This window comes from Furipterus horrens, unplaced genomic scaffold, assembly GCF_987537825.1.
Source record: "Furipterus horrens unplaced genomic scaffold, mFurHor1.1.pri manual_scaffold_9, whole genome shotgun sequence".
NCBI lineage: Eukaryota > Metazoa > Chordata > Mammalia > Chiroptera > Furipteridae > Furipterus > Furipterus horrens.
The window spans coordinates 55,219,082-55,242,612 of record NW_028327179.1 but is presented as its reverse complement, the minus strand read 5'-3'; the positions used below and the strand labels follow the sequence as shown (position 1 = coordinate 55,242,612).

General features: G+C 36.6%; 1 protein-coding gene across 1 annotated transcript in view; it reads left to right on the top strand.

Moving 5' to 3' along the window:
* The window catches only part of LAMB4 (laminin subunit beta 4), a 100,805-nt gene extending 81,328 nt beyond the window's left edge, over positions 1–19,477 (top strand). Inside the window, exons 29-34 of the mRNA XM_090286886.1 lie at positions 1,988–2,132; positions 7,189–7,396; positions 9,958–10,096; positions 12,536–12,709; positions 14,004–14,187; positions 18,652–19,477. Coding sequence (XP_090143012.1) covers positions 1,988–2,132; positions 7,189–7,396; positions 9,958–10,096; positions 12,536–12,709; positions 14,004–14,187; positions 18,652–18,785 — 984 coding nt within the window. The 3' untranslated portion in view covers positions 18,786–19,477. The remainder of the gene's footprint in view (positions 1–1,987; positions 2,133–7,188; positions 7,397–9,957; positions 10,097–12,535; positions 12,710–14,003; positions 14,188–18,651) is intronic.
* The last annotated feature ends 4,054 nt before the right edge of the window (positions 19,478–23,531 follow it).

Genomic DNA, 23,531 nt, shown 5'->3' with positions numbered 1-23,531 from the left:
GGTGAGAACCATCTATAATACATGTGTGTGCACCCCCACACAAGAATGCTCATGCATATACACACAAATACACAGAGCAACAGTTTGCTCTGAGAGCCTGACCTCCATAGGCCTGAGCCCCAACTGGTCCCGCATTCTTGTTCCACAAGCCACAGAATCCAAGTTTGAAGCAGGCCTCTGATTAGCCAAGCTGAAGAATATCCCTACACATACACTAAATGTTGAAAACTTTTATTTGCATAGTAATAATTTTGCATTACTACATAGCTTTTCACTTATGTTATTCTTTATTCCTTTAGTAAATATTTATGAGTAACTACTATGTGTCAGGCATTTATCTAGATGTTGCAAATAAAACAGTGAACATAAGAAATGCAAATTCTGGTCATGCATCCCAGTGGTTAAAACAATCCTTAATTGTTTAATGTAATTTAAAGATTATGTTGAAATTTCTCAGAAAACAGAGATTTCACACCATTTAAACAAGTCCCATTAAACTATGCTTTTAAAACATAACCCCTTTAGTGCATATTAGCAGAATCTGGCTTAATCAGCACATGAATGGAGAACTGGAAAAGGGGTAGGGGAAAGGGCTGTCAAGTTGATAAAATGGTGTGCTATTTTCCTCTCGATTGGAAGGGGAAGGAGTGCCAGAGAGATTGTGAGAGAATTCTTAGGAATGAATTGTGACAGAAGATGGATGACAGAAAGATGTTTTAAGAGTGAAATAATTTAGTGAACTCTTTCTTTCTGAATATGGCATCAACTAATCTCCGCGGAGGTTTCATCTGTATAATTTGGCCTTTTCCTGTCCAGAGTATTTATTCCTGTACTTCTCATTTTACTGTTATCTATTCTTACTTACTGCTATCTTTTATTTTAAATTGAAATATAGTTGACAGATGTACAGCCTGATGACTTGATATACTTTGTATATATCGCTAAATGATTATTAGCACAGTTTTAGTTAACATTACCACAGTTACATTTTTTTCCTTATGAGAACTTTTAAGATCTACTATCTTAACAACCACTATTTATATTAAAGTTTACAAAGTTCTAGAGCATCAGGGAACAATTCAAAAAATTAATATATATATTTTTAATCATGTAAATATTTGTTTTTGTTTCATTACTTGCCAATTATATAATTAAAGCCTTGTCCACAAAATATGTATGGCTCAATTAAGTAGGCTTTTTTTGTGGGGAAATAAAGGGAGATTTTTTTACCCCCTAATTATGTTTGGTCCTAATTAGCCCTACTTCTGTCACAGTTTATTCAACACAGCTCAGCTGGTTGGTGATATTGTCCTACTGTTTTATGTTTTTTTCTTTTCTTTGGTTTTGTTGTAATTCCAAGAAAAAGTCCATGATCTTTCTCAAATCACCCATTTAAGAATTTACATTTCTAGGTTGCAAGCCTTGTAGTGCTATCATTCCTCCACCAAGTGTACAAAGTGCTTGACATTTATATTTGCAGCCTGCACTGAGTTCAAACTCATTTCTCAGTAGAAGGAATGCTTTCTTTTAAGCTTTCAATGGAAGTGCATTATTTGAGGAAGGTTTAGAAAAATGGCTATTCTAACTTACGTTAAAAGAAAATGTTCTCAACTTGTTAAACGTAACAGCCACTTTAAGTAAGTAGTTCTAAGTAATTTCTATATAATTGTTGATATTTTGGAATGCTAAAGTCTCATTAAAACATAATTTGTGTCAAGAAAAGTCAGATATTATTTTCAAGTAATGATTTTTAATCCTGATAATGTATTTAGAGATAAATTTACATTATTAAGCAAACATGATAATGAAAACAAATAATAGCTTTTTAAAGAGAACTTGAAAATGTTTTAAAATTGTTTAATTATTTACACTTCTATTTCAGTTTTGGTGACAGTTTTAGTTGGTCTAGCTAAGCAATTTAACATCACAGAACGTGCCTAATTATTGTGTGTTTTTGGGTTTTCTTCATTTTTTTTTTATATTCCAGATAAAAAATATAAGTAAACTGGCAGAAGTCTCTAAAAACAGTGCCTTGCAGTTAAGTGAGAAACTGAGAAATATGAAAAACCAAAGTGAATTTGAAGAAGAAAACATGAAACTTTTAATCAAAAAGCTGAAAAAGTTTTTGTTAGGTAATTTTTTTTACATATTAAAACTAGTTTTCATCTCTATATTTTTAAAAATGTATACTCAAACATCACAACCAATTCCAAATCACATTAATTGGAAATGACATGCCTAAATTAGGAACATAATACACCCTTTGATTTAAAATTTCTTAATGAAATAATCCAAAATGAACTTGGTGTTTAAAGTTTTGTTTTTTTTTAATTAGGGAAGTTCAACATGATTTCTATATCAGATTCCCTCTTGTTAGGATTCCATAATTGTCTCTGCTGACAAAATATATAAATCAAGGTATGTCAAATTTTCGTTAATATATCAAACATCATAGTGAGGTAGCATCTAAAATATTGGTTATTAATTATTATTGACTATTGCCAAGTCTCATATTGCTCTCTCTGACTGGCCAAAGGAAGTATTTAATTCATTATTATAAATTATTGTTATAATTATGAACTTATTCCTCATTATGCCTAGTTTGGGGAGAGGCTTATTTTAAACTCCAGAGAATCATTAGCTAAGATAAAAATCAAATAATACAACTGGAAATTAATATGGAAACTGATTCTCAATGGTTTCAACATTATAGAGAATTAATTCCAAGAGGCTTTGTTTTTCATAGTCATCTTCCAAATTCAACAATTTAACACTCTGCACATGAATTAATTGACAATTGGGACATCTGTTACATTCTGTGCAATCACTTCATTAATCTGTTTAATATTTATAAGAGACCCCTGTGATCAAATAAGTATTTTTTTCTATCTCAAAGTTTCTAGAAATTGTATTAGCAGCTTCTAGTCCTGATTTTCATGGTCAGAAAAAAAAAATTGACAGTAATAAGAATCAATAAAAATGACCAAAATAATCAGTAAAAATGAATGGAGGTGGGATCAGTCTGACGGACATTTTGTTTGTTCAAAAGCAAATTTTCAATGAGTTAGGAACTGACCGGATTGAGGAACACGTTAGCTGTTTCTGCAGATACCAGCTGACTTGGCACAAATCAAAACTGTCAGACAACTCATGTGAAAATAGTGCAATAGGTCCCAAGCCACAGCAATGGTTCAGAAAGTAGATTCTTGCTTTCCACCTAGTTAATTAAGTCATAAAGTTTATTCCCATATTAGTCCTATTTCTCATTGCTACTGAATAAATTTCTAATAAAAATTTACTTTAACCTAAAGAGTTGAAAAAAAAAAAACTGTGTCCAGATTGTTATAGCAAAAATTAGACTAGGCAAAGAGAAAAGTCCTATTCTATAAAAGAAAATGCTCTGGTCAGGATTCCAAGACCCTGGGTCTCCAGGAAGCAGTGCCTTCACCACCCATTTCTTCTCTTTTCCTTGTTATAAAGCCCAAAGAAAACCATCATTAGACTCTATGGTGGCCCAACTATTCAGTTCTTCTTTGACCATTTTAATATTTTCCTTGTAGTCTGAATTTCTTATGAACTATATTATGTGTCATTTCTCCTGAAAGTCCCAAAGAAAAAATTTGAACTTACTATATCATAATGAATGCCAATAAATGTTTAATGACTGAATATGTGGTTAAGTTTAAATCATGTTTTATTAGAATATTTTTACAAAGAAAATTACTATTTTTAAAGAGCCAACTCCTTCATTGCATTTAAAATACGGTTTTAATGTATTCATAAAAATGCTTATCACATTTTTCCAAAAACATTACAGGAAGTAACATATTCATTTTATAGCAAACAAAATAGAGCAAAAATGATTACAAAAAGGATATATACTTGTATCATGCTGCTCAAATGCTAAAAACCATCTCTGGTTCCCACTGCCTCCTTCCTGATCAAAGTCCCTGTTACTTTAGGGATTTCTGTGATCTGCTCCCAGCATTTCTAAACTTCCACACCTCCAATTGTGGACACCCCACTCTCCCACCAAGAGTGAGTTGTGAACTGCTTCTGAGCTTTTTCTTCTGTGGTTCCCTCATCTTAGAAAGCCTTTCATCCCTCCCCTCTGCCCACATCTTCACAAGCTTCATCTGTGCTGTCCTCCAAGGACCGATTTTAAAGTTTTTTCAAAATTCTTCCTGAAGTATTTTCTCCTCCCTCTGGATTCCACAACATTTTGTCTTATGTTCATCTCTTCTGTTCTTACATTATCAATATTATGTAGAATGACTCATATTTCCCCACTTGATAGTAAACGCCTTGAGGATCAGGTCTGTGTCTAAGTCATCTCCAACTATCCCCCTTCTGCTTCGATAAGGAGCCAAACAGTGACAAAGAGTTGTTAGCCCAGTCACTAACAGTCCACCTTCCCCTTTAGTTCTCAAAGAGGGCCAGTTTTATTTTCCTGAAAGGAAGAGCATAGATGCATATAACAGTTTCATTTTGATATGTTATTCACATGTACTTTTTCTGTATTGTCACATACACTTTTCAAAATAGGCCTTTGAGTAGTAGCATCAAATATAATTACACAGTTATGCAAAAGAGAAAAAATGGTGAGCTTTCTTAATACCATGGAGGATTAGAATTGAATTTTGTTGAGTCCAAACCCAATGCTTCTCCATTGTCTCATTCATTGTGTTTGACTGTTAATGACAGGCATCTAAACGTTTTAACTCCTTTTGACTCTGTGCTTATAATAATCAAGTTTTGTGAAGACATTTTGGAGAACACATGCAATATCCCAAGTCAGTAGTTCTTTTACTTTTCTAACAAGCATTTGTGCAGTATGTATTCAGACCTGCATTAGCAGCATTTCTTTCTGAGAAAAGGGGAAATGAAGCATGAAAAAGAATCCAGGACTTCCAACCAAGATGGAGGCCTAGACTGACACGCTCTGTCTCCCTACACAACTAAGAAGGACTACAACTAATGCAAAACCAGAAATAACCAGAAGTTCCAGAAAATAAAGCTACATGGAAATCCAACGTATGAAGTTAGAAACAAGTGGGGCACGTCCAGACGGGTAGGAGTGGCAAAGCTGGGACAGAAAGGTCAAGCTGTGCTGGCGGCAGCAGCTATGGTGACGAGTGGCGGAACTGCAGTAAGCACAGACATCCATATTTAAGGGGAGTCGAGAAGCACCTGGAGAGTACCCTTGGCTGCAGACCAGCTCATGATTCCAATGCTGGGGAAGACAGATGCCCATTGCCTCAGACTGTGAGGCCCAGGGGGCATGGGGATGGAGGAGGAGGCTCCCGGTCTTTCAGCGGAGAGTAAACGGAAGGAATCTATCTTAGACCCCCGCCCCCACACAAAGTGCCACAGTATGGTGAGGGTCGCTTGGTAGTGACAAGTGCATGGAGCTTCGCCCCCTATAGCATAGGAGGTATGACAGTTCCACCCAAGAAGGAAAGGTAAACAAAACTGTCAGGATGGCAGACATAATGATAGAAATACCAATCACGCAACTGACCAGAAAGCAAATACATGAATTAATGGACGAACAGATAGATAATCTTTCTGAGGCTCACTTCAGAGCTATAGTTATAAGACAGCTTACAGATATAACAGTGGGACTTAATCAAGACAGGGAAGGAATGAAGGCTAGTCCTGCTGAAATGAATGAAAACACATACGAAACAAGTTGGTGAGGGAAGGAAAACCAGGGATCAAATCAACAAATCGAAACATAGGGAAGGAACAGTCAACCAGTGCAGAAAGAGGAAACAAAAAGTGAGGAATATGAGGAGAAGCTCAGAAAACTCTGGGACAACTATAAGCAAGTGAAGATCCAAATTATAGGGTTGCCAGGAGGTGAAGAAGAACTAGAAATTGAAAAATTATGTGAAAAAATAGTGAAGCAGAACTTCCCTAACTTGGGGAAGGAAATAGACTTACAGGTCCAGGAATCACAGAGAGTTCCAAATAAACTAGACCCAGGAAGAACCACGCCAAGACCCATTATAATCAAAATGTCAAAAATTAAAGATGAAGAGAGAATCTTAAAAGCAGCAAGAGAGAAGAAGAGAATTATGTACAAAGGGGACCCAATTAGACTATCAGCTGATTTCTCAAAGGAGACCCTGCAGGCAAGAAAGGACTAGCAAGAAATATTCAAAGGAATGAACATCAAAAACCTACAGCCTCGATTACTCTATTCGGTGAAGCTATCATTCAGAATAGAAGGGCAGAGAAAGTGCTTCCAGGACAAAGTAAAACTGAAGGAGTTCATTAGATCCAAACCACTATTACATGAGATGTTAAAGGGACTTGTCTAGAAGAAGGAGGATCAAAACTATGAACATTAAAATGAAAACTGTATCATAACAACCAACAACAGAAGCTAGGGAATCGAAACAAAGGCAAACTAAAAAGGCAACGAGAGTAGAACAATAATTATAAGTATGGGGAACATATTGGGGAGAGGTTAGCATGGACGGGGTAGAGAGGAAAGGGAGGGAGATAATGCAGGAAATAAGAAGCCTAGTAGGAGGGAGTGGAGTAGACAGGAAGATGTTGAGAAGAACTATATGCACAACCAGTGGACATGGACTAAGGGAGGGGGGAACAACTGGAGGGAGGGGGGTCACTGGGTGGACTGGAGCAGAGGGAAAAGAAATGAAGACAACTGTAACAGCATAATCAATAAAACATATTTAAAAAAAAACCCAACTGGGGACCTGACATGCAACCTAGTCATGTGCCCTGACTGGGAATCAAACCAGTGACACTGGGTTCGCAGGCCGACCCTCAATCCACTGAGCCACAGCAGCCAGGAAAATATACATTCTTCTTAAGTACACACTGAACATTCACCAAAAGAACTCTGTATGGGGTTTTAAGGATTAAAAACATACTGATCATATTCTTTGGCCAAAAAGGATTTAAATTGGACATCAATAACAAAAACATATCTAACACATCCCCCAGTTTTTGATAATTAGAAAATATTTTGAACTAAATGGTAATAAAAATACAACATATCAAAATTTGTAAAAAAAAAAAAAAAAAAAAAAACGAATCCATGGGACATAGACAATCTATTCTAGGTACACACAATCAAATGAGAGTGGCTATAGTTAAAAGATACAGAGTTTGATAAGGAGATGTAATGACCTGAAACCCATCTTTTTATTTAAGAGGAAAATGTGCCTCCAGAGGACATAGAGAAGGTTGCAAATCATGTACTTGACATCCATCTGCCAATAACATCACAAAATCTAACCTGTGAACTTGAAAAAATACAGAAACTTATACAACTCTGGGAGGACTACAGGACAGATGAGAACAAGCTAAATAAAGCAGCAAATGAAGCACAGAAGATTTTGGTGAAGGCAAAAGCAGCTGAGTAAGTATCATATTAATATTCTCATCTTGCTCAAATGGGCCAGCTGCTAAAGGTCTGTCTAAAAAATATTTGCCTAAAGAACTATAACATTCAAATGAAATTACCTTCCCATAATTTGGTGCCCAAACTGAGGTCTAAGCTGTCTCTCGAAGGGCCCCAGGAAGCTGGGAGATCAGGAGGCAGTGTGCAAGAATCCCTGCTGCCCATTTTCCTTAGATGCAAAGGCCTTTCCAGTGGTCCGTTACCTCTTCATACCAATATACAGCAGTAAATGCCACATGCTAATTATATGCCAATATTTTAACACATGGTGGGAATATCAGAGTATTTTTCCCTTCTTATTTACCTACTTTTGATACTTATAAGTTTATAATAACAAACAGTACTTTAAATATCTAAATTTAAAAAACAGATTATAATAAAAAGATATGATGTTGACTTAGGGTCAGCTGGATGGTGGTGGCATCATCAATATCTATCTATCACCATCTGGATGCCCCGCAGACTGGAGACTTGAGCTGCCCTCACTGTCTCATGACCCACTTATATAAATTAGTGTACCAGATTCAGCTGTAAGGCCAACCCCTTTTTTATATTTTAATATTTAAAACTAGCAGCATCAAATAACAGCAGTATAATCACATAGCTACTAAAAATGATGTGGATAAAGAATTTTTAATAACATGAAGAGATTCTTACAGTATAATATTAATACTTTTAAAAGAAGGTAAAATTATATATGAAAGAAGAGTTCAATCATGAAAATAAAAAAAATTTGTAGGACAAAAATGCTAGAATATACCAGTGTTTTAAAAGGTGGTAGGATTACTGGTAAATTTTTCCCTTCCTAATTTTTTTCTTCTTCCTTGTTCCCGTCCTCCTCCTCCTCCTCCTCCTTTTCCTTCTTCTTCTTTTTCATTTTGTACTTTCTAAATTTACTATAATTCATAGTACATTGAAAATTTAAAGAAAAAAGGTTCCAGTAAAAAGATATGACATGTGTATAAACGGTGTTATAATAAGAAAAGGTTCCTGAACCCCCACTGTAACAATAGGGGAAAAATATAGACAGAAAGTCTACATCCTATATGATTCTAGATACAGGATATTCTGAAAAAGGTGAAAGTATGGGGACAGTAAAAAAAAAAAAAAAAAAAAGAATAGTGGTTGCCAGGGGTTAGGGGAGGGATGAATCGGCAGAGCACGGTGAATTTTAGGACTATGAAAATACTCCGTATGACACTATATTGATGGATAAGTGTCATAATACATTTGTCCAAATGTATAGAATGTACACCAAGAGGAAACTCTAAGGTACTCTGGCCAGGTGGTTCAGTTGATTGGAGTGTCAACCTGTACACCAAAAGGTTGCGGGCTTGATCCCCAGTCAAGGCACAGAGGAGAGGCAACAGATCAATAGTTCTCTCTCATCTCTCTCTTTCTCTCTCTTTCTCCCTCTCTCTCTCTTTCTCTCCATCCCTCCTTCCCTCCCTTTCTCTCTCTCTGAAATCAATAAATATATCCTCAGGTGAGGATTTTTAAAAAAAGATAAACTATGAACTTTGGGTGATTATGATGTGTCAATGTAGTTTCAGCAGGAAATCTCTGTACCTTCCTCTCAATTTTGCTGCAAACCCAGAACTACTCTAAAAAGCAAAGTATTTTCTTTAATTAATTAATTAATTTTTAAATGTTGTTCTATTACAGTTGTCCCATTTTTCCCTCATTGCTCTCCCCTGCTTTTTTTTTCTTTTTTTTTCTTTTAAGAGATTACTACTAGGAGGAGGAGGATGGGTTGAATGAAGAAGGTGAAGTTTTGTAAATTAGCTATTTTGTTCTGGGCACATCATTTCTTTCTTTCTGGGGGGTGGGGAGGCACCACAATCATTTCTTAATTATTCCTCTGCAAAGGTCTGTCTGATATTTCACTTCCTTGGTGCATTCTTCCAAAGGTGGTTATGAGCCCATAGATCTAAGTAGTTGGTGAATGTTGGCTTGAGGCGAGCTCATTTCTATAAATCGCCTATCACTTGGAATGCTTGTCATTTTAACCTCTGACTGGGCCCCTGGGCAGCTGGAATGCCAGGGAAGCTTAAATAAACCTGAACAAACACAGTCTGAAAATGCAGGGCCTTTAGTTCTCTCTTTGCTCTCTGTGGAGCCTCTTGACTCTCTCACCTCCACTCCAATGAAGATTTAGAAACTGTTGCTTAAGTTTGAGAAATCACAGAACTGGAACTGGTTGAGGATAGCTTTTTGTTCAAAGCTTAGTTGTTATATCCTCCAAACCTCAACACTTATGACAAATTAAGAAAAAATATGACCTGTATCCTTGATGTCCATATCTGGTGACATGTTTTCTGCATGTGCATAGATGTGTGTTTTTATTGGCATTTAATATGCCTGTTCTCAAAATGAAGACTTCAGCACTTCGTCTTATTCAAGAGTTCTAGCTTACTTTATGAGTCAGTAAAACTTGGTTGAGTCAAATGAGTTCTCAAGGTGAAATAAATGAATAATTGTATATTTATGTAATCTGATGTGTTAATATTTTACCTTAGAAAAGCAGAAAATGTTCTATTAAATCTTGACAAAATGTTGAATAAATTGCAACAAGTCCAAATCACTCAAGGACGGGCGAATTCTATCACCACACAGCTGACTGCTGAGATAACAAAAATAAAAAAGAATGTACTGCAGGTATTTTTCTATTTTCTTTGAAGCTAATCTGAAACTGCTTTTGAGTGTGGAAACAGCCTGGTTTTTATGTATGCCAATGTCACGCTTGCCTTACCTGTCTGATGGGATTATTGTATGGATGAAATAAGCTCTCTCAGCATCATTTCATTTATCCCCAATCCTGGAAATAAAGCAGGTTCTACCTCAGCTTATAAATGTGAAAACTAAGGATCAGGGAGGTTAAGTGACTTGCCTAAGGCCACACAGATGATTAAAGATAGATATGAGGTCAGAGTTTATCCCTTTTGATACCAGGGAAAGTAATAGACTCTTTAAAGCTCACAAACCAAAGACACCAAGTTAATTGTTGCCAGGTGTTTGTAACTAATGTGCATAAAATCTTATCAGAGTATCCTAAAAGAATATCCTACCCAAAAGAGTGTTCCAACCACAATTCAAAGGGAACAAGATCACAGTTTAACACATGTGATGGATCCAGAAGAGGAAGCCTGGCAATTGGAAGATAGGACAGGACTTAGTCCCAGGGTGTGTGAAGTCACTTTCTCCAAGCTCCATCCTCTAGCTCATCCCCCTTCCCTGCAGATAGCAAGTTACTCAGTCTCCATTCTTCAGCTGTGTTTTATAGCCTTAAATGCATGCATCTTGAAGAAAAGCAGAGAGCAAAAGAACAGGAAGTAGTGCACCAGGAAATCAAAGGGTTGCATATGAAGAAGCTGTATATATAGGGAAGCAAAAGGATTAAGGCTTCCAGGTTTTTCTCCTTCTAGGCATAGTATCTAGAACATGGGTTGACAAAATATAGCCCCTGGGCCAAATAGGCACACAAACTGTTTCTGCCTCCAAAGTCACAAAACTTTATTGGAATACAGTCACATATTGTCTCTAGCTGTTTTTGTGCTACAATGGCACAGAGTTGAATAGTTGCAATAGAGACTTTACGGATTAGAAAATGTACAATATTTACTATCTGGCCCTTTACAAAAAAAGTTGCGGATTCCTGCTCTAGAAAAGCTCTTACATATACTCAAGGACACAGGGAGGGACTTCTATTTCTAAAATTTGATGGACCAGTATCCCCAATGAACCTTCCTACCTAGTAGGAAAATAAAAATAAAAATGTTAGCTGGAGCATTTAAAATATCTTAAATGCATAGCTGAATTAGTAAGAAACAGAGGAAATCCTCAAATGCTAAAAAAGACAAGAAAGCATGAATCCAGAAAGGTAATTAAGCATGAACCTGAAGGCAGAGGGCATCTGCTAATCTCTGGTGTATTGAAACAATTAGTTTAGTGGTCACCATGCATAACAGACAGAAAATGAAGCAAGCAGGGAATAAGACCTTGTATAGAGCTGGGACATCAAAAGGCAAAATCTTCAGTGAAATGTTAAACTATGACACACATGCACACACACACACAGAAACAGAGAGACAAAGAGAGACAGAGAGAAACACACACTTGCCTCTTGCCTCTGGGTGGAGGGAGAAAGTCTTCAATAAGAATTGCTAACGGCAAGTTGGCTCTCACAGTAGTTTGGGGCTAGGATTCACACTACCTGGGTGGCCCCAACAACCCAAGCTAAAAATGTCATTTTAAGTGGTCCCAGGATGGTAGTGCTCTCAGATCTTGACAGAGGCAAACAGAAAACCCCCTCCAAAGAAATACACCTTAAAACCAAGCCTCAAATAATTCCCCCCAAACATGTAAAGAAACAAATTGCCTTAAACAAGGCAGTAAACAACAGAATCAAAATGCAACAGACAGCAGCTATTTCTATTACTGGTTATTGAATACAAAATAAGAACATTTACTGTACCTAAGAAAATTAAGAATGGTATCACCAAAAAATAAGAAACAAGAGATAACAAGTGACAAGTTAGATTTGAGAAATATTTAAATAGGTCTTCTAGCTATGGCGAATATAGTCATTAATATTTGTAAGGGGATAAAATTAGAAGCTACCTGCATCAAATGGAAAAATAATTAGAAAATAAAAATATAATAAAATGACATATTGTATAAAGTTAAAATAGAGAATACTGTATATTGTTAGAAATTCTGCATAGGGATATAGTAAAAAGCATATAGAAGAACATAGAATGACATGTATTAGCTTCAGGGCAGTGGTTGCCATTAGGGGGAGAGACAGGAGACGTGATGGGAGTGGTACACTGAGGGCGTTGACTCATGGGCCATGCTTTATTCTTAAACTGGCTAGTGGGTATGTGGACATGTATCATATTTTCTTCTAGACCCTTCTGTATGTCTGAAATATTTTATCATGACATTTTTTCTTTTGTAAGTAAAACAGAAATATCAAAGGAACGATTTCTTTCCCTTTACACCTATCTTATTTTCTGAGGGGTAATTATATCATTTATTTTGTTTGTTCCTTGTTACATAAAGAGACTCTCTCCTTTCTGATCTTTAAATCAACAGACTGGAAATCAAGCCAAGGTGACCAAGAATGAACTGGATTTAGCAAAGCAGCAGTCAGCTCTGGAGGAGGGATTCTCCCAGCTGCGGATCAAATTGCAAAGGAATCAAGAGCAAGCCAGCCTTGTGGAAGATCAGGCTGAATGGGCCCGGGGCCAGGCAGGGGGCCTTGAGGAGGTCATTAGTCCTGCCACTGCCACTAAGAGCAAATCGTGCTTCTTTGAAAGCCAGTCCTCTAACCCCAGATTTCTGTGCCATTTCTCAGTATTTCCTGTGGTGCTGGTCCAGGCTCAGTGGTGTCTGTTCATAGGAATCCCGAGGGGCATGAAGCCGGGGAGGGCTGTCTCTGGGGAAGGCAGAAGTCCTCTGGACAAATCACGTCAGAGTGTTTACTCCCCATCTCCTCACGCCGCTAGTGTTCTTAGTGATCTTGTGGTCATATCTTTCCTGAACTTCCAAGCTCTCACAATTTATGTCACTATATTGTCTGTATTTGTTTGCCCTTTAGTTAAAGCATGTAACATATATGGAAAACAAGAAGTGAAAGTCATATGCCAGAGAATAGGTGGAGTTACAAAAATCAGAATGAATTAATTAAACAGTTGTGGAAAGTGGCCCATTAATTTCAGTTGCTGAAAGAACCTAGCAACTCATTTTCTTAGCAGGATACCTTTGGTTGGTAGCATTAATATGGTATCTTAAACAAAAGAAAAATGTTAAAGTGTTTTTACAATTGTCTTATTATCTTGCTTTTAATCCCTAATCTACTGGGTAAAGTTTCCACTGACGTGGGAGTTGAGAACATTTTCTATGGAACAGAGGCTGAGAAAGTGCTTGCTGCCCACCACCCTCTTCCCACTTCCATATTCCATATTTCATAGAGGCCTGGCCTTTATTCTTCTGTTTAACACCCTAAGTTGTAAACCACACAGGCTGACCCCTAAGACTTCCATTCTTATTCTGAGGGAGATCTTCATACTAACACTTCTACTTTCCTTCCTGCCTCCCTTTTTACCTCATTTTTCTCTCACCTTTTTGCCAACCTAAGAATGCATCCTTGCTGCTTCTAAATCTTCACCGCTCACTCTGCCCTGCATCTTCCACCAGCAGCTGCTCCATTCAGCTGGAGATCTGTCCAGGGCCAGACTGCGTCATTCTGTCCTCTGTATCTCTCACCCTAGCGTGGTTCAGGGCAAACAATCACCACCTCATAAATAGTTGCCCAAACATGGAGTAATGATTGATATTTTATAACAGAGTTTTATTTTTAATTAACTAAAGCTGAGATATTTTTCAACCTGAAAAAAAAAATGCAAATAAAAGCCCTGTTGGAACTATCAGAGTAATTTAAGCTTATTGACTGGATTATGGTTTCCTCTTATTCCTTTTATCAATAGTACCAGGCAAATATCATGTATGTACTCATGCTTTATAAATATTTTCTGTTGATGGGAGTGTTGCTCTGTTACAGGAGTTTGTTGGGCTAAAAAATCAATATGCTACTCTGCAACGTAAGACAAGCACAACAGGACTGACAAAGGAAACCCTAGAAAAAGTGAAACAGCTAAAAGATGCAGCAGAAAAATTGGCTGGAGATACAGAGGACAAGATAAGAAGAATAACAGGTATCTCTGCACTTTTCCAGCTTTACACAGGTATAATTGACAAACAGAATTATATACACTAAAACAGTACAATGTGCCCATTTGCTAGACGTATATATTGTGAAATTATTACAACTAAGTTAATACATCTATCACCTCACATGATTCCTTTTTTCTTTTTGCTACCTTTGAGAATGCTTAAGATCATTCATGTGCACAATACAATATTAACTATAATCAGCACCATACAGTACATTAGATCCTCAGAACTTACTCATGTATACCTTTTGAACAGCATCTCCCCATTTTGCCCATCCCCCAACCCCTAGCAGCCACTATTACATTCCGCTCTGTTTCTGTGTGTTCAACTTTTTTTTTTTTTAATGAGTGGAATGAGTGAGATCATACAGTATTTGTCTTCTGTCTGGCTTATTTCAGTCAGCATAATATCGATGGTTTATCCATGTTGTTGCAAATGGCTAAATATATATATATATGTGTGTGTGTATGATAATATATATTATGTTATATTATATGTTACATATAAAATATAATTTTCTTTATCCACCTACCTGATAGACACACAGGGTGTTTCCATACCTTGGATATTGTAAATAATGCTGCAATAAACATGGGGTTGCAGATATCTCTTTAAGACACAGATTTAGTTTTCTTTTAATATACACCCAAAAGTGAGATTGCTAGATCATATGGTAGCTTTATCTATTCTTTTACCCACTTCATCAGTTTGACAATAACACTGTCATACTCCATCAGGAGGTAGAATTTCAATTTATCATTGCCACAGTTTAACCACATGAGTCCACTGAGGATAAAGAAGTAGGAATTGGGTTTTTATGTTGGGGACTACAAAGCAACAAGCCTCTTGCACAGTTTTACTTAAAAGCGTATTTAATTAGCTTCCACTCTGTATTAATCAGAACAAACTGAAATTTACCTATGGTCACCTTGAAACACCCTTTTCTTAACCCAGTGGTTCTCAACCAGGGGTGATTTTATTCCCTCCTCTGGGGACAAAAATCTCTGAAGAGATTTCTGCTAGGGGGTACAATTAGCATCTAGTGAATGGAGGCCAATGGATGTTGCTAAACATCCTATAATGCACAGGATATCTGCCCCCTCTCCAGGACAAACAATTATTCTGTCCGAAGTATCAATGATACTATAACTGAGAAACCCTGTTGTAACCTATGCTGCTTATTGTTTCCCCTTGTGTGAATCACTTTTTGGAGTCAGTATGATCAAGACTCTAGGGCACTAGGTCACCTAGCAAGGTCTGTAGGTTGCAATCCAAAGGAATCATATTCTGGACAAGGATTTTGATCAAAATGGAAATTTTAAGGCACACAAAGTGTGCATACATAGAATGCATACAATTAAAGTTCATTAGGATTTTTGCTTTATGCAATTGATACTGATGGTCTTTCTGGGCAATCACTATGTCTTCCTTAACAACCTCCAAATCAACAAGAAATATCAGATGATGAGTGGTCTAGTTTTACTTTTGTTTGTATGTATTATCTCCCAAATTTTTAAAATAATCATATTCATTTGTAATATGTGACTCTGAAAAGTTTAAAATAACCCAGACTCCTCACTTATAAATGCTTCTTTGTTATAAAGTGAGTCTTTGGCCTTACAACCACTTATATCATCAGCATGACATGAAAAAAATGGAAGTGCAACATTAGTGTGGGCCAAAGCAAAGAAAAATACATACCAAATTAACACCAATTATCTCTGGGAAAGGGGAGAGTGAAGAGGAAAACATACTTTTTATGTCTGTATACTTATTTACAAGTAGTAGCTTGTGGACATTCTTTTTTTCATTTTTAGTATTTTTCCTAATAATTTTAAAAAGGAGATATTAGGAAAGATTCAAAAAGACAAACATAATGTGTTTTTTTTAACCTTATACTCGGCTACATAGGCAATACCATAAGTATCAGTTTCTATTATTTCCAGACTTTGATCCTTTCTATAAGAGCAAAACCATGGGGAAAATATTTTCTGTCATATATTTTATGGCAGTGTACAAATTGTTTCCACTTATCCCCAGAGACTAAAGCTTTCACAGTTCTTGAATTAGATTGGAAGAGAAGTTTAAGTTAGGGGACTTCTCCTCAAAAAGGTCTAAGATAATACATCCCATTTTTCCTCTTTTCACATTAAGGCTGTTTCCACAACTCAACAAATAGGAAAAACAGACATTGGTTTGGCCATCTTCCTGACTCTGCCTCTGAAAAGGGGCTGAACCACAGGGCTGTGCTCTGTTCCCATCTATTAGGAAGAAATGCTCATGGAATCCCTGAACACAAGACAGCCCTTACTTAGCTTGGCAGGATCGAAGTTGAGACAGTGGCGAGTGGGCCCCAGTTTGCAGCCAGGGTCCCTCCGTAGACTTTGTCAGTCAGAGTCCCAGAAGGAAATTGAAAGCACATTTGGATGTAGTTCTGGATCATGTATTTATAAGCAGAGTTGTCTCAGTTACCTATCCAAGTAGCTGCATCCAGCCAGTGGGTCAGCTGGCAGGTCTGCCAGGGGCTGGGGTTGGCTGAGAAGCTGGGCCTCTCTCTCTGTGGGGTCTTTCATCCCAGGCTGCTCTGCAGCATGCTTGTTTGATTGTTCTGTTAAAATAAGTGCAGAAGCTGTGTGGCTCTTGAGGTCCTGCAACATCATTTCTTCCACTTTCTATGGGTCAGAATAATTTGCAAAGCCAGACCTGGTTTGGGGGGAAAGGATAAATACTCTCCGCTTCTTGATGGGAGAAACTACAAAGAATGCACAGGAATTAAAGGACACAAACAAGGGTCTGGAGGTTCCCGGTGACAGAGACACTGAGAAGCCTGCAGAAGCAGGGAAAGTAGGCCTGTGAAAGCTGGAATGGAAGAGGCCACCCTGCAGGAGCTGGAGCTGAAGTATAAGAACTGACAGAACCTGATGCTGAACAGGGCAGTGTCTGCCTATTCTCCTCACCCTCCTACCACTTCTCAGCACTGGGCAGTGAAGGGCAGCCAGAGGTCAGGGAGCCAGGTGATGTTATCCACGGAGGCAAGCTTTCCAGGACACAGAGCAGGGTGCAGAATGGATCTGGTGGGGTAAACCTCTGGAAACAGACTGTGTTCACCAAGTCTCCCTATCAGGAATTCTCTGACCATTTGTAAAGCCCCAGCCCAGAGTTTCTGTGTAGAGGACCCAGGCTCCAGCTGTGGCCACCATGTAATTTTATACAAAAAATAAATAAAGTGAATCAAGCCTGTAAAAAAAAAATAATAATAATTTTAAAAAGTAACCAGCACAATCTTGTTAACTTATGTAGTAGAAACATGAGGGTCTTGTCTTTTTTTTTAGAAATATACTTCCAATGCTGAATCACCTTTTCAATCCCAAATGACCTGTATTTGAAAGTTTCTTGTGACAAAATGTTCACCACCTTCCATAGCTGCTCTTTAGCCTTTGAACAGCTGTGACTACTAGAAAGCTCCTTCTATTCAGACAAAACCTTCATGGAGCTTTCACCTGCTGGTTTCATTCTATTTCCTCGGGCTGACAAAATAATAATAATAATAAATAACAATAATAGCTAAAACAACAACAACAAAACCACATACTTACTCTGCTTTTCTGGCCCTCAAATACTTAAAAATAGCTATAGCACATGCCCTGAATCTTCCCTCCTTTATATGAAAATCACCAGTTAATTCATTTTTGTTCACAGGATATTTTCAAATTTCTCTACAATCTCGTTTTTTCCTCTCAACACATGCTACATGCTAGTTTGACAGTTACCCCAAACCAAATGAGTGTTCAGGTGTGATCTGACCAAGTGAAGTGGAACATGTACCTTCCCTCTTTTAGAAGTTCCCTTCAACCTAAAGCCAGTTTCTTTTCTAAAGACCACCTCACTATTAACTGTAGTTCATTATACTTCTTCCATCCACTACTTGGTGGGCTCCTTCCTACGGTTTAATATAATTCCCAGATATTTGTTGATTGAAGGATGGATGGGAGGAAGAAAGGCATTACTTTGTTGTCACTGTTCAAGGACTTCAATATTAGCAGAGGAGAAGGAAGTAAAATGTCAGTCTTTTTACTGAAAGATTGGGAAACTCTAAAGTGAAAAACACATGTTAAAAAGTGTACTTAAAACAGAAAGAACAAATCTTTGGAAAGACAGCACTTCACCAGATCCAATCAAGGCTTGTCATCTGTCTCTTCATTTCCAGTAAATTTTAACTAACTGTAGACTCACATTGATAAAAGCCTTTAGATATAAAATATTTTTAGGCAAAAATATATCAATTTGCTCCAATTTATATGAAAATCTTGGGAAGTCTGCTGAATATAAATGTTTTATCTATTGATTCAAAACACAAAACTAACTATAACTTTAAGACACATAAAACACTGTTTGGTATCATGTGGGCATTCAGGAGGAATCTATCAAATGGAAATGTATCATCTACTTTATTTTTTTATTTTTATTTTTTTCAGATTTAGAAAAGAAGATCCAAGATTTGAATCTAAGTAGACAAGAAAAAGCTGATCAACTGAAACAGTTGGAAGATCAAGTCATTGCCATTAAAAATGAAATTGTTGAGCAAGAAAATAAATATACATCCTGTTAGGCAGAATTAAAGTGCAAAGGCCTGTGCCTTTGTTTCTGGTTTCTGATGAGCAAACCTGAGGGAAACACAAATGGTGGGTCTCTGCTGCCACCCCTCCCAGAGGCCTCGGCTTGCTGTACACATGCTGATGGTGGCGAGAGAGTAGAACTGGCCCAGGAAAGGCCTCTTCATATGGAATAGAAAGGGGGAAGTAAAGAGATAGTCTCTGGTTTCTGAAACCTTTCTTCTTGCCTTTCATAACTTTGAAATAATTAGTTACGTATGACAAGTACAAATCTAAATAAGTATTCTATTTACTAATACTTACTTCAGTCAAATGAACCTAGATGTTAAACTGTCAGAGGCTGGGGGTGGTGGAGAATAGGGAGTTACTAACCAACTGGTGGAAAGGTTCAGTTAGGCCAGATTAATTAAGTTCTAGAGATCTGCTGTACAGTATTATATGTGTTGTTAACAGTAATGTATTGTACACTTAAAAATGTATTAAGAGGGTAGAGCTTGAGTTAAATGCTCTTACTATGATAAAATAAGAATGAATATATTTAAACTAATTAAATTAAAATAAACAAATTAATATTTCTAATATTCAAATGGAATAAATATGATGGTATATACTACTGTTCCTATATTTCATTTTTATTTGGATTTGCTTTATCTGTAAAACTATTATTCTATTCTGAATAAAATATATACAATGCAAAATGTAACTTGTTGTTACACCTACTTTCCTACATATTTATTCTCTCAACCAAGGGATTCTATTTTCCCCAATATTCAAAAACTAAATATTGAACTATTTTTCATAATTTCTCTGCAAGAGTTTCTGCTGTAAATCTGCTACTTACTATTAAAAGTCTAGCAATTATGTAGTTATTGTTTAGTATAAAAGATCAGATTGTCTCACTTCAAATGGGTCTATAATTTCATATTAACTTTTTTGCATATGTAATATATACTAGAGCACATTACTTGTTTACTATCCTTCAGTAGGATTAATTTAAGGAAATTTGGCCCCACATTTTTTTTTATTGTTGTTTCAATACAGTTATCCCAATTTTCCTTCATTGCTCTCCCCTGCCTCGCTCAACCCTTCTCCCACAGTCAATCCCCACCCTACTGTCCATGTCCATGGGTCAGTTATACCTCTTCCTTGACTAGACCCTTCCCCTTCTTCCCCCCCCTTCACCCCCTCTCCTACCCACTCTGGTTCTATTTATCTCCCTTGTTTGTTTGTTCATTAGGTTCTTCTTATAGGTGAGATCATTTGCTATTTGTCTTTCACCGCCAGTTCCATCCATACTGTTGTGAAAGGTAGGAGGAGTTCCTCCTTTCTTTCTGCTGCATAGTATTCCATTGTGTAAATGTACCACAGTTTTTTGATCCACTCATTTATTGATAGACACTTAGGCCATTTCTAACACTTAGCTATGGTAAATAATACTGCTATGAAAGTAGGGGTGTAGGGATTCTCTTGAATTCGTGTTTCAGGATTCTTTGGGTATAATCCAGTAGTGGAATCACTGGGTCAAAAGGCAGTCCTATTTTTAGTTTTTTGAGGAAATTCCATACTGTTTTCCACAGTGGCTGTACCAGTCTGCATTCCCACCAACAGTGCACTAGGGTTCCCTTCTCTCCACATCCTTGCCAGAGCTTGTTGTTTGTTGATTTGTTAACGATGGCCATTCTGAAGTGCTATCTCATTGTGGTTTTAATTTGCATTTCTCTGATGGCTAGTGATGTTGAGCATCCTTTCATATGCTTATGGGCCCTCTGTATGTTCTCCTTGGAGAAATGTCTGTTTAGGCCTTTTGCCCATTTTTTTTTATTGGATTGTTCATCTTCCTGGTGTTGAGTCGTATGAGTACTTTATATATTTTGGAAATCAAACCCTTGTCCAAGGTATCATTGGCAAATATGTTTTCCCATATGGTCAGTTTCCTTTTCATTTTAATGATGTGTTCTTTAGCTGTGCAGAGGCTTTTCAATTTGACGTACTCCCCTTTGTTTATTCTTTCCTTTATTTCCCTTGCCCTAGAGGATATATAGGTGAAAATATTGCTGCATTGGATATCTGAAATTTTACTGCCTATGTTTTTCTCTAGGACTTTTATGGTGTCACAGCCCATGTTTAAGTCTTTTATACATTTTGAGTTTATTCTGGTGTATGATGTAAGTGGCTGGTCTAGTTTCATTTTTTTTTTTTTAATTATTTTTTTTGCATGTACCATTCCAGTTCTCCCAACATCATCTGTTGAATAGGCTATTTTGACTCCATTTTATGCTACTGCCCCTTTGTCAAATATTTATTAATCATAGAGACCTGGGTTTATTTCTGGATGCTCTATTCTCTAATCTAATTTTGATTACCATGGCCTTGTAATATAGTTTGATATCAGATATTGTGATCCTTTCTACTTTGTTCTTCTTTCTTAAGATTGCTGAGGCTATTTGGGGTCATTTTTTGTTCCATGAAAAATTTTGAAATATTTGTTCTAAATCTGTGAAATAGATCATTGATATTTTAATAGGGGTTGTGCTGAATCCATAGATTGCTTTGGGTAGTGTGGACATTTAATGATGTTGATTCTTCCAATCTATGAACATGGTAAATGCTTCCATTTGTTTGTATCTTCCTTAATTTCTTTCTTCAGCATTCTATAGTTTTCCTTGTACAGGACTTTTTACCTTCTTGGTTAAATTTATTCCTGGGAACTTTATTTTCCTTATTGCTATAGTAAATGGGGATTTTTTTCCTGTAGGTTTTGTTTCTGATATTTCATTGTTGGTGTACAAAAGTGCTTTCAACTTCTGAATACTGACTTTATATCCCACTATTTTGCCATAATCACTTATTAGGTCAAGTAGGTTTTTGGTGGGAACTATAGGATTTTCTATGTACACTGTCATGTCATCTGCAAATAATGACAGTTTTACTTCTTCCTTTCCAATTTGGATGCATTTTATTTCTTTCCCTTGTCTGATTGCTGTGGCTAGAACTTTCAAAACTATGTTGAATAAAAGGGGTGAAAGTGGAAACCTTTGTCTTGTTCCTTATCTTAGGGAGAAAGCTTTTATTTTTTACCCATTAAGTATGATGTTAGCTGTAGATTTCTCATACATAGCCTTTATTATGTTGAGGTATACTCCCTCTATGCCCGCTTTGCTGAGCATTTTTATCATAAATGGGTGCTTTCCATTACCAAATACTTTTTCAGGATCTACTGAAATGATCATGTGATTTTTGTCTTTCATTTTGTTTATGTGGTGTATTACATTTATTGATTTGCAAATATTAAACAATCCTTGCATCCCTGGGATGAATCCCACTTGATTGTGGTGTATGATCTTTTTAATGTGTTGCTGGATCCAGTTTGTCAATATTTTGTTGAGGATTTTAGCATCTATATTATTCAGCAATATTGGCCTGTAGTTTTCTTTCTTTGTTGTGTCTTGACATGGTTTTGGAATTAGGATAATGCTGGCCTCATAGAAGGAATTTGGGAGTCTTCCCTCTTCTTGAATTTTTGGAATAGTTTGAGAAAGATAGGAGTTAGCTCTTCCCTAAATGTTTGGTAAAATTCACCCATGAAGCCATCTGATCCAGGCCTTTTCTATGCCAGGAGTTTTTTAAATTAATGCTTCAATTTCAGTAATAGATATCAGTCTATTCAGGCTTTCTGCTTCTTGATTCAGTTTTGGAAGATTATGTTTCTAGAAATTTATTTATTTCCCCAGGTTGTTAAATATCTTGGCATATAGTTATTCATAGTAATTTCTGAAAATCCTTTATATTTCTGTGGTATCAGTTGTAATTTATCCTCTTTCATTCATGATTTTATTTATTTGGGTCCTCTCCTTTTTTCTTGATGAGCCTGGTTAAAGGATTGTCAATTTTGTTTATCTTTTCAAAGAATCAGTTCCTGGATTCACTGATCTTTTGAATTATTCTTTTAGTCTCTATGTCATTTAATTCTCCCTGATCTTGATTATTTCTTTTCTTCTATTCACTCTTCCCTTTGTTGTTGCTCCTCTAATTATTTTATATGTAAGGTTTTGTTGTTTATTTGAGATTTTTCTACCTTTTTTAGGTATGCCTCTATGGCTATAACTTCCCTCTTAGGACTGCCTTCACTATGTTCCATAGGTATTGGGCTGTTGTGTGTTTATTTTCATTTGCTTCCAGAAATTTTTATTTCTTTCTTGATCTCATTGTTAACCAATTCATTATTTAATAGCATGTTATTCAGTCTCCAAGGATTTGAGTGTTTTTCAGTTTTTTTCCTTGAGGTTGGTTTCTAGTTTCAAGTCATTGTGATCCGAGAAGGTGCTTGCTATGATTTCAACTTTCTTGAATTTTTTGAGGCTTGTTTTTTCTCCTACCACATGGTTTCTCTTTGAGAATGTTCCATGAGCATTTGGAAAGAATGCATATTTTGCCTCTTTGGGGTGAAAGGTTCTGTATATATCAATTAAGTCCATTAGATCTAGTGTTGTTCAATGACACAATATTTTTGTTGATTCTTTGCTTGGAAGATCTATTCATTGCTGACAATAGAGTGTTAAAATCCCCTGCTATGAGTGTGCTGCTGTCAACATCTTTCTTGAATTCCTTCAAGATTTTCCTTATATTTTCATGCTCCTATGTTGGGTGCATATATGTTTACAAAGGTCATAATCTTCTTGGTGGATTATTATTCCCTTATTATGTAGCATCCTTCTTTGTCTCTTTTTATGGCCTTTGTTTTG